The sequence below is a fragment of the Poecilia reticulata genome, linkage group LG9 (assembly GCF_000633615.1).
Source record: "Poecilia reticulata strain Guanapo linkage group LG9, Guppy_female_1.0+MT, whole genome shotgun sequence".
Lineage (NCBI taxonomy): Eukaryota > Metazoa > Chordata > Actinopteri > Cyprinodontiformes > Poeciliidae > Poecilia > Poecilia reticulata.
The window spans coordinates 14,136,036-14,146,865 of NC_024339.1; the positions used below are offsets into that span (position 1 = coordinate 14,136,036).

General features: G+C 38.9%; 1 protein-coding gene across 5 annotated transcripts; it reads right to left on the minus strand.

Annotated features, from left to right (window-relative positions):
- Positions 1–1,439: 1,439 nt before the first annotated feature.
- On the minus strand, positions 1,440–10,198 carry LOC103469976 (uncharacterized). 5 transcript variants are annotated; one of them, XM_008418066.1, is made up of 8 exons: positions 9,831–10,198; positions 4,640–6,222; positions 4,224–4,559; positions 3,962–4,122; positions 3,702–3,785; positions 3,465–3,534; positions 3,207–3,363; positions 1,440–2,704 (listed from the first exon to the last, which is right to left on the minus strand). In XM_008418066.1, the coding sequence occupies exon 2, from the start codon at positions 6,212–6,214 to the stop codon at positions 5,093–5,095; it is 1,122 nt and encodes a 373-aa protein (XP_008416288.1). In that variant the 5' UTR covers positions 6,215–6,222; positions 9,831–10,198; the 3' UTR covers positions 1,440–2,704; positions 3,207–3,363; positions 3,465–3,534; positions 3,702–3,785; positions 3,962–4,122; positions 4,224–4,559; positions 4,640–5,092. The 5 variants fall into 5 exon arrangements, with proteins under 5 accessions (XP_008416288.1, XP_008416291.1, XP_008416292.1 ...); XM_008418069.2 differs by lacking the exon at positions 9,831–10,198 and having other exon boundaries at positions 4,224–4,313; positions 4,475–4,559; positions 4,640–7,386; XM_008418070.2 differs by lacking the exon at positions 9,831–10,198 and having other exon boundaries at positions 4,224–4,316; positions 4,475–4,559; positions 4,640–7,386.
- Between the last annotated feature and the right edge of the window lie 632 nt (positions 10,199–10,830).

Here is a 10,830-nt window from a genome sequence, read left to right on the forward strand (position 1 = left end):
AAACAAAAATCCAGAAAAACAATGTATGATTTTTAAGTAATTAATTTCCATTTTATTGTGTGAAATAAGTATTTGATCATCTATCAACCAGTAAGAATTTTGGCTCTCACAGACATGTTAGTTCTTTAATGAAGCCCTCCGGTTCTCCACTCATTACCTGTATTAACTGCACCTGTTTGAACTCGTTACCTGTATAAAAGACACCTGTCCACACACTCAATCAATCAGACTCCAGCATCTCCACAATGCCCAAGACCAGAGAGCTATGTAAGGACATCAGGGATAAAATTGTAGACCTGCACAAGGCTGGGGTGGGCTACAGGACAATAGGCAAGCAGCTTGGTGAGAAGGCAACAACAGTTGGTGCAATTATTAGAAAATGGAAGAAATACAAAATAACGGAAAATCTCCCTCGGTCTGCAAGAGAAAACACAAGCAAGATGGGCGCTATGCAAGATCTCACCTCGTGGAGCATCATTGATCTTGAGGAAGGTGAGGAATGAGCCCAGAACTACACAGCAGGACCTGGTTAATGACCTGAATAGAGCTGGGACCACAGTCTCAAAGAAAACGATCAGTAACACTCTACGCCGTCGAGGATTAAAATCCTGCATTGCACGCAAGGTGCCCTTCCTCAAGCCAACGCATGTCAAAGCCCGTCTGATGTTTGCAAATGACCATCTGAATGAACCAGAGGAGGAATGGGAGAAGGTCATGTGGTCTGATGAGACAAAAATTGAACTTTTTGGTTTAAACTCCACTCGTCATGTTTGGAGGAAGAAGAATGATGAGTACAACCCCAAGAACACCATCCCAACCGTGAAGCATGGYGGTGGAAACATCATTCTTTGGGGATGCTTTTCTGCAAAGGGGACAGGACGACAGCACCATATTGTGGGAAGGATGGATGGTGCCATGTATCGTGAGATTTTGGCCAACAACCTCCTTCCCACAGTAAGAGCACTGAAGATGGGTCGTGGCTGGGTCTTCCAGCATGATAACGACCCAAAACRCACAGCCAGGGCAACTAAAGAGTGGCTCCGTAGGAAACATCTTAAGGTCCTGGAGTGGCCTAGCCAGTCTCCAGACCTTAATCCAATAGAAAATCTTTGGAGGGAGCTTAAAGTCCGTGTGGCCCAGCGACAGCCCAGAAACCTGAAGGCTATGGAAGAGATCTGTATGGAGGAGTGGGCCAAAATCCCTGCTGCAGTGTGTGCAAACCTGGTCAAGAACTACAGGAAACGTCTGATCTCTGTAATTGTAAACAAAGGTTTCTGTACCAAATATTAAGTTTCTTTTTTCTGGTGTATCAAATACTTATTTCACACAATAAAATGGAAATTAATTATTTTAAAAAAATCATACATTGTATTTTTCTGGATTTTTGTTTTAGATTCCATCACTCATTACAGTCATCTGAAAGCTTTGCAAGTGGGAAAACCTGAAAAATCAACAGTGTATCAAATACTTGTTCTCCCCACTGTAGCAGTCAGGTGAAGAGGCAGCTGGAGAGGCTGAACCGGAACAAGGCTGCAGGTCCAAGGTCCAGATGGTGCCAGTCCCAGAGTCCCTCTATGGGATTCGGCAGCATCTCTTTAACCTTAGCCTGACCCAAGAGGAGGTTCTTTTGTTGTGGAAGACATTCTGCCTGGTTCCGGCACCGAAGAAAAGTTACCCGTCAGACATAATGCTCTGTTGCCCTGACAACCCACATCATGAAGGTCCTGGAGAGACTCCTGGTGGCCCACTTGAGTAAGCAGACGAGCTCATATCAGGACCCCCTGCAGTTTGCTAATTGTCGTGGAGTTGATGATGTCATCAGACACCTGCTTCAACAAACCCAGTGTCATATGGACAAAGCAGGCAGCACAGTGAGGATCAGGTTCTTTGATTCTCAGGTGAAACCTGAAACTCCAGAAGACACAGGTGGAGGCCTCAACAGTCGCCTGCATCTGTGACTACCTGACAAACAGACCACAGTGTGTAAGACTAAAGGACTGTGTGTCTAACCAGGTGGTCAGCAGCACAGGAACACCACAGGGCTCTGTACTCTCACCATTCCTTTTCACTCTCTACACTTCAGACTTCCAGCACAAGTCCGACTTCTGTCATCTACAGAAATACTCAGATGACTCTGCAGTTGTTGTGTGTGTCAGAGAAAGACAAGAGGCTGAGTACAGAGATCTGGTGGAGGGCTTTGTGGCCTGGTGTGGGAACAATCATCTAATCTTGACTGTAAACAATATAAAGGAGATAGTTGTTGATTCCAGGAGAAACGGGGTTGGATAAAACCCTATTTCCATCATGGGAGAAGATGTGGAGGTGGTTCAGGAATATAACTACCTCAGGGTTCATCTGGAACACAGACTGGACTGGAGACGCAACAGTGAAGCCGTCCATAAAAAGAGACAGAGCAGACTGCACATCTGGAGGAAGCCAAGATCCTTCAAGATATACAGCAAGTTGCTGGAAATCTTCTACAAGTCTGCTGTTGAGAGCGTAGTCTCTTCTGCTTTCATCTGTTGATGCAGCAGCATCAGAGCTAGGAACCTCAAAAGGCTCAACAATCTGATAAAGAAGACTGGATTTTTTCTGGTTCTGTTCTGGAGACGACTGTGGAACCTCTGGAGATGATGATGCCAAGAAGGATTCTTTATAAGAGTCAAGAAAGCTATGGACAACTCTGGCCATCCTCTTTATGAGTCTGTATGGGGAAAACAGATAGTCAGTCAGAAGCTTCTTCAGATTTGCTGTAATACAAACTGCTACAAAATATCTTTCTTGCCAACAGCAATCAGCCATCTTCAATAACTCTTTGAAGAATCTGAATTAATGAGCTACAACTACAATTAATTTCTCTTTGAGATCAATAAAGTCAAAGCATGTTTGGGTAATTCTTGCACACTACTCAAAGTTTGATAGGAAAAAATATTGAACATTTGGAAGTTATGGTGGAAACATTTTTTGTGGTTTCAATGAAATGAAACAAAAAATGTAAAAATATCTTTAAGTTTAGCTTTTCCTGGGCCGTTTCACCTGTTTGCAGCTCCTTTTTGCTGCTTTACAGTTGTAGGCCAGTTTCTGATCAAATTATTATCTCCTCAACCTCACCATAATCTGTTGCAACCAGTAGATCAGTAGATGGACGAAGTGACCTGCTTTAATTGTTGGTCAACTCATGCTTGGTTTGTTATTGAAGGACCTACTTCATATGGTCCTTCTTTATTCTGTGTCCTCAGGTGTCCCCCTGATGCAATAGGAAACTTCATCTCTGGATTTCCAGCAGAATTGTCTGTGTCTCCTCAGTCCTCTGTGTCTTCTCTCTCCTGATTGGTCCAGTGCTGTTGTCTGGTCTCAGTGATGCTGGAGAATCAACACATGATCAGACACATATTCCTTAATCTCTGTCTAAATAACAAATGACTGAAAGAAACTTTCTGATTAAGTCATCATCATGTCCTCACCTTTTCCACAATCTGTTACAACCAGTATATCAGCAGGTGGAGTAGGTCTTCTGTTTTAATTGTTGGTCAACTCAAGTCATGTGACATAAGTTGACGGACAAATGAAATAAAGAGAAAAGACAACAGTTAAACCCCCCCAGAAAATATACATCTACAGAAAAAAGAAAAAGTTTGAAATTTGATCTCAATTTCATCCATATTTAAAATTATTAGCCAGACAAAAATAGGTTTTCTTACCTTTTTTTCAACTGGGTTCTCTTATCTTCCTCCGTCTGACTTGTGATGTTGAAGGTGGAGGTTTACAGGCTGATGAGATCCAACCTGGGATGATCAGAGACATTATTGATCTGCAGAATCTGAATCTGGGATCAGAAATAAATGCTGGGTTCTCTACAATGTTTCTAAAATTGTTTAATATTCAATGTCTGACTGATGAACAGGTGAAATTTCAGCATAAGATTTCATGGCAAAGCTTGGTTTGTTGTTGAAGGACCTACTTCACATGATCTTTGTCTCTTTATTCTGTGTCCTCAGGTGTCCCCCTGTTCCATCAGGAAACTCCATCTCAGGATTCCCAGCAGGATTGTCTGCGTCTCCTCAGTCCTCTGTGTCTTCTCTCTCCTGATTGGTGCAGTGCTGTTTTCTCGTCTCATTAATGCTGGAGAATCAACAGATGATCAGACACACATTCCTTAATTTCTGTGGAAATAACAGATCACTTAATCAGACGTTCTGATCAAGTAATAATCATGTCCTCACCATTTATACAATCTACTAGAACCAGTAGATCAGCAGGTCCTCTGCTCTATTCCTGATCCTCCTTCCATCAGTACAAAGCTCATCAAAGCTCTGCTGTTATGAAAGGACTCAATAAAAGAAAACACACACAGAACAAAACAAAAGTGTCAGTGAGGAGAAAGTACAGCATAAAATAGGAAATAGATTTGAACATTGACCCCAAACTCCTGCATGTTGAACATTTTTTGTTGTGTAAAAGTACATGTCCTTACATGTTTTTTCAAATGGGCTCTCTTATCTTCCTCCATCTGGCTGGTGGTGTTGAAGGTGGAGGTTTACAGGCTGATGAGATCCAACCTGGAATGAACAGAGAATCAGAGATCTGCCACCAGCAGGAGGCAGGCAGTATCATGTGAAAGTGGAATGYAAAAACTTACAAGCAGAGTGAAARACAARGGATCCAGAAGGCAGGAACCACATGGACAACGACGAAAGGATCCAGCGACGAGCAGCTAAAACCTGAAAGATTAAAAACTGGGAGAGTGGATTAGTAGAGGAACAGGATAGAATGATTTACTATACTGGAGAGCACTATATAGGGAAGCACATCTATTACATCCTGAAACATGTGGGAGTTGAAAAGAAAACGCAAAGATGAAGAAAACCCTGGGTGCAAGGAGCTACCTAAGGCTTCCGCAGTCCTGCCAGAATCCTTACCATCTAAAATGCTAAGTCTAGCAGCGGGATAAAGAAAAGCCCCGGTGCAAGGTGCTACCCAAGTCTTCCTCAGGCTTGCTAGAAAGCCATTGGCTTTAATAAAAAACAAAAGAGAAATGATGATGTCCTAATGTGACTTCCCAAATAGGTCTTCAGTTTTTACGGATCCATATCTAATCAGAGTCACTTGACAAGACGTAGCGAGGTCTAAACCACACGTATCTGGAACTTGCTCTTGCTGTAATTCCACTAGATGTTGAAGGCATTGGTTCCTCTTCTGCGTCCTCTTCAGTCTCCATCCAGAAATACGAGTCAGGGGATGGAATTGGAATTTCACATAGTGTTAAAGGTGAAGAACTGAAAACACAGGGTGACAAAATGGGATCTTCAGAGGGCGTTAATGGTGAGGGACTGAGGACAGGGGATGACAAACCAGGACGTTTACGCGCCATTTCACAAGAGGGACTGAGGACGGGGGATGACAGTCCAGGATCCTCACACGACGTCCATGGTGAGAGACATCTCCATGCCACCTTTCTGAGGGTGCTTTCCAGGACCTCGTCCCCACTGGCATCATCACTATACTTGGTCCTCTTGGAGGGGAGCTCCTCTTCAGCATCACTGTCCTTTGTCCTCTTTCTGTTTATGCCAGTCACAGATGTCACATGAGCCACGTCCTCTTTCAAACCTACCTGATGATGTTGCAAGGTACTGACAGGTCTGGATTTCTCTGGACGCAAAATGGGCTCTTCCTGTTTGACAAGTCCAGATGTGAATTCAAGTGAAGTAGAGGGAGCCGTGTCTTCTTGAGGCTTCTGAGCCACCCCCATGACTTGTACGTATTTAAAATTTGGAGGAAGAATCTCAAGAAGCTGTGACGCAACATCGGCCACTGTCAGACTACTGTCAGCGGAGCACAGCTGATGAACCGTCGAATTCAGTAGTTTCAATGACTGTTCAAGCACTTCTATGCCCCAGAGGAATTTAATGTTTGGTTGAAGGACCTGGACAACCCGAAGTTGGGCTTTAATGCCATCCTGGTCTTTATTACCTACCTCGTCTTCATTGGAGCTGGTAGTAGAGCTACCACTGGAGTGGATAGTACAGTCATGACCTACCTCGTCTTCACTGGAGCTGATAGAACAGTCCACAGACTGCGGAGGTGTACTGTACCTCGACTCCTCTCTATGGTCTTCAGAAACCATGTCAGTTTCATTTAACCACACCTTACCGTGTTCCTTACCGTTGTCTGGAAGTCCCTCCAACGTAGGGGATCCATCTGCTGGAAGCACCATGGTATGAGCTGTGAAGGAAAAAAACAAAGCAAAACAAGCTATAAATCAGTATCTTGACCTTCACAAAAGTCCAAAGCAATGTTTAGAGGGAACACTGAAATACCAACAATACAAAAACCCAGGTTTATGAATGTGTTTGTTTTTCTTGAATATATTTAATTAACAATACTATTGCTATGCCAGATGTGATTATACAACAAGAACGGCAATTAAGAGATAAAATAAATAAAGCTTATCTTTAGTCACAAAAAACTCAATTTTACATAAAAACCAGAACACACTCTAAAACTCAATGATCAATGATAGACCATCAACACTCAGACAAACAAACTTGCAGCTTCATCTTGGTACCAATCAATCACTGAAGACAACAAATAAAATTTAGACTTATTGTTAATTCAACCCCAGCCATAAACTCTTAAACATTTGGGAATATAAATTATACGCTGTGTTTAGGATTTTTTAATACCTAATGAAACACCTGTAATCTTAGATTGTGCCATTAATGTGAATAAAATAAAACCCTACAAGTTATTCAGTTTACCCTTCTATAACATGCTACAGGTACATTTTATCACTCTTAATAGTCAGGGATAAGATAAATGATCTATTCATTATTATTATACTTAAATCACTGCTTTCACAACTTTAATGCTTTAAAAGTATTAAAGTTTTAAAAAATAGATTTCCAATAGCATTTGTAAATTACCAAAATCTTAATTGTAGCTAATCAAACTAAATTAATTTGATCTCCACAATTTTTCACAATCACAGCTACTCTGACACCCCATCAGTACTACCTTCATACTCCCACATATAGCCAACAGCTGAAATGTACATCTATAAAATCAAACGTTTTATAGATGTACATCTTTTAAAGTAGGGATCTACATAAACAGGCCGACATRAGTGGCCTTTCCTCCGTTTCCAGGGGCTGCTACAAAAAATGAAACTGTTTATTTGGTTTAGAAATCCATATCCAGTGTGTTAATCTGTATCCCTTATATGTGCATGACGCTTCAAAGTCTTATTATCACATGTTAATATTACTCCAAATGGGTCAGTTATGACTGAAGGTAGTGTTATGAAATTCATTACATCAGTCTGAAGATCTGAGGGCTGCACACAACCCAGCAATAAACTCAGATGAATGTTAACACAATTATATTGCTCCAAATGMTTCTTTCAATATTACCATCTCCATGGAGACAAAGAAMATCAACAAAATTRATTTTCTAAAAGTAATTCCCTSAAACTAAAGTTTTCCAATCACCACACCTCTATAAATATTGCTGACTCTTTCTGAAAATGCAATCAGCATGAAAATATATTAGAGCTCCAAATATGCAAAGTACCAACACAGTATTTTGTAAATAACTAATTATTCAAAGCTTCTCTTCCTTAGAGAAATCAAACTAAACAACAATAAGTTTAAATATAAACTAAACTACTTTGAAATAATAATTCAAGTATTAAGGTTTTATTTCAAGCAAAGTATCCAAGAAGACCAAATGTGTTATTGAGGCATTTTTTGAAACCTGGAACAGGCATTGATTTCTTATTCCAAAGATCTGATTTAAACAAAACAGATCTTCTAAAACCAGAAATAACATTTTAAACCACATGAGTAGTGTTAAACCCCCGCAATCCCCTCAAAATTTTAACTAACAAATTAATCACAACTGGACCAACTGGAACAGAGATCATTATTTTTCTAATGAATTTTAACATTCAAGTAACTTCTAAAAATGATACGTCACTGAAATGCAATCGAATAAAAACACTATTTTCAATGTATCCATGGAGACTACATATACCACATTTTTCAAAAAGCTGGTTCCAAAACTTCTTTCAAACCAAAACAACTAGTCAGCTTACTGACATTCTCCAAAATTTTAAATAACTGGCATTTAGTCACAATACAAATTCAATTAATTCACAAATGTGTTGCATCCCAAAAATGCAAATTATACCTTCTTAACCATAGTCAGAATTTCCAAAAACTGAGCACCAAAGTCATCAAAGCTGATTTTAACCAACTCAAATCATGTTTTTTTCTTTTAAAATCAGTTCACCCATGTAGGAAAACTAAACACATATATTATAGTCTGTCATTAGAAATTAATATTACGTATATTTTAAGTATTAGACTTATTTATTGTATTCCGATCACTGAATCCATGGAAAACAAACATGCTTGTCAGGGCATATTTTGAAAGTAGGTCAATGACAATCTAGTTTTGTTCATCTGTTTTGGATAAATTATTTTAAAAATGTATTGTCTGAAAACAAAATAAGATCATCACCATAAGCATTTGTGACATTTCTAGAATTAGATCTAAAAGAGATAAAGTAAATAATTTAGGAATATTACAGGAGGTACGTGTTTTAAAAGTGTTTCTTCATTTTTTTATTGAAGTCATTTTAAATAATGTCACCAGTGTATCTATGGAAACTAAATAGGCTTGTCTGGGCATTTAAAAAAAAACAAATGGAAAAAAAACTATCCAGTTTACCAAGAATTGGACTCCAAAGTCGTCAAAGCTGATTTTCACAAAGAAATCATTATTTGTTTGTGAAAATCAGTTTTGATTGATGATCACTACGACTATACATGATTAATTGCCTATTAATGGTCTATCATTAACGTACACACACTTAGAATTCTTACGACACTGGTAGGAGCTTGCCCTGCAATGGCCCGCCTCTGTCGTTGTGTCCTTGAGCAAGACACTTGTCCCACCTTTAGCTGGAGTTTATTGCTGGCAAGATAGAACATCCGTGGCTACAACCCATTAGCTTATTATTATCATCAGTGTGTGTACATGAATGAAAATTACTGATTTTATGTAAAGCGTCTTTGAGTGTCCTAATAAACCGCTAGCCTGATGTGAATACCATGGAAACCAAATATGTTTGTCAAGGCATTTAAAAAAAAGAAAAAAAAAAAAAAGAAAAGTAAAGACCAAGAATTGGACAGAAATCTGACTGCTTTTTCAAACCAGCATAACAATTAATATCCCAGACATTTATCCATAAATGTCAATATGCTAATACATAAGTCACCAATGTTAGCATTCCTGGCTATGCTAAAAACAAACAAACAAAAAAAAAACAGATCCAGGTGTCATATCTTGAAAAAATAGTGAAACTAACTAAACAATTAAAATATAGGCTATTATAATGGTAAATACTATTTTTAATGTATTTTTTTTAAATAATATTAAATACTTTACTTATTTCATTTAGCGTATCCATGGAAACTGCGTGTTTATCACGGCATTTTTCAAAAAAATAACGGTAAAAAACAAAGCTAATTTTCCATGAATTCGACGTTAATTTAACTAATTTGACTATAATTAAGTAAAAATACATATATTTCTTAAATTACTACCCCATAGTTTAACATTTCCGACATTTCCAGCAAAAGTCAGTTAAGAAAAAGGCTCATTAGTTAAGATCTATGCTAGCAAAAAATGCTATTTGTCTTTTTTTGTACAGCATTCAGAATTTCTTTAAAACACACACACAAACACAAAATAAACTAAACAAGTCATTAATATCTTAGTAATAATTTGCTTTCATTTATTAAAAATAGTAGAAGAATGGTTTTAACCTTCCAGCTGATCACCCTGCTGGTGCTTCTCTTGGCCAGGAACCGTCTTCCGCAGGTTTGTTTATCACAGGCTTCTTCAGCAAGTGCGTATTTCAGCAAGTGCTTCTTTTTTAACAAGTTTTGCTAGCAGACTTATCGACAAGCGCAAACCTTCCGAGGCTTCAAATGCTTCTTCAGGCGTCTCTCTCAAAAGTCCCGTCGCAAAGGGGAAGAATTCATAAGGTCAGCGTCATTTATGGAGTTGAGAACGCTAACCTCGTTTCCATGACTGTCATTGACGAACGCACGCACTGGTGCGTGAGAGAAATGATACAAGTATCGCGTTGTCTTGTTTATCACTCCGTATGCTGCCACCTACTGGCCTAAGTTCACAATGACATTTTTAAAACTTACACTACTGGTGCAACATTATATTTCTGCTTTCATTCTTAACTAACTCAGTTTCGGTGGGAAAATTCTCTCTGCCGTGAAGCCTGCATTGGAAAAAAAAAATCAAATTTCAAAAATACTTTATTGATCCAAAAGGAAAATTAAATGTTGTTGTAGCTCATTCATTCAGATTGTTCAACGAGTTATTGCAGATGGTTGATTGCTGTTGGCAGGAATCTTTTGTAGCGGTCTGTATTACAGAAAATTTGAAGAAGTCTCTGACTGATGATACTATGTTTTTTCACGATGGTCTCATGAAGATGGTCAGATTGCCCACAATTTTCTTAATTTTATGAAGAATCCTCCATCGTTTCTGTCTTCTCTTTTCTGATTGGCCCAGTGTTGTTGTCTCAGTTATGCTGGAGAATAATCACATAATAAGACACCCATTCCTTAATCTCTGCCTAAATAAAAGATGATTGAAAGAGACTTTCTGATCAAGTCATCATCATGTCCTCATCTTTTCCACAATATGTTACAACCAGTCGATCAGCAGGTGGAGCAGGTCTTCTTCTTTAACTGTTGGTCAACTCAACTTTGGATTTATGTCTTTACATAGTGCAATATATCC

Bases quoted from the DNA above. Each gene is read 5' to 3' on its own strand.
- LOC103469976 (XM_008418066.1), bottom strand. From the start codon at position 6,214: ATGGTGCTTCCAGCAGATGGATCCCCTACGTTGGAGGGACTTCCAGAC.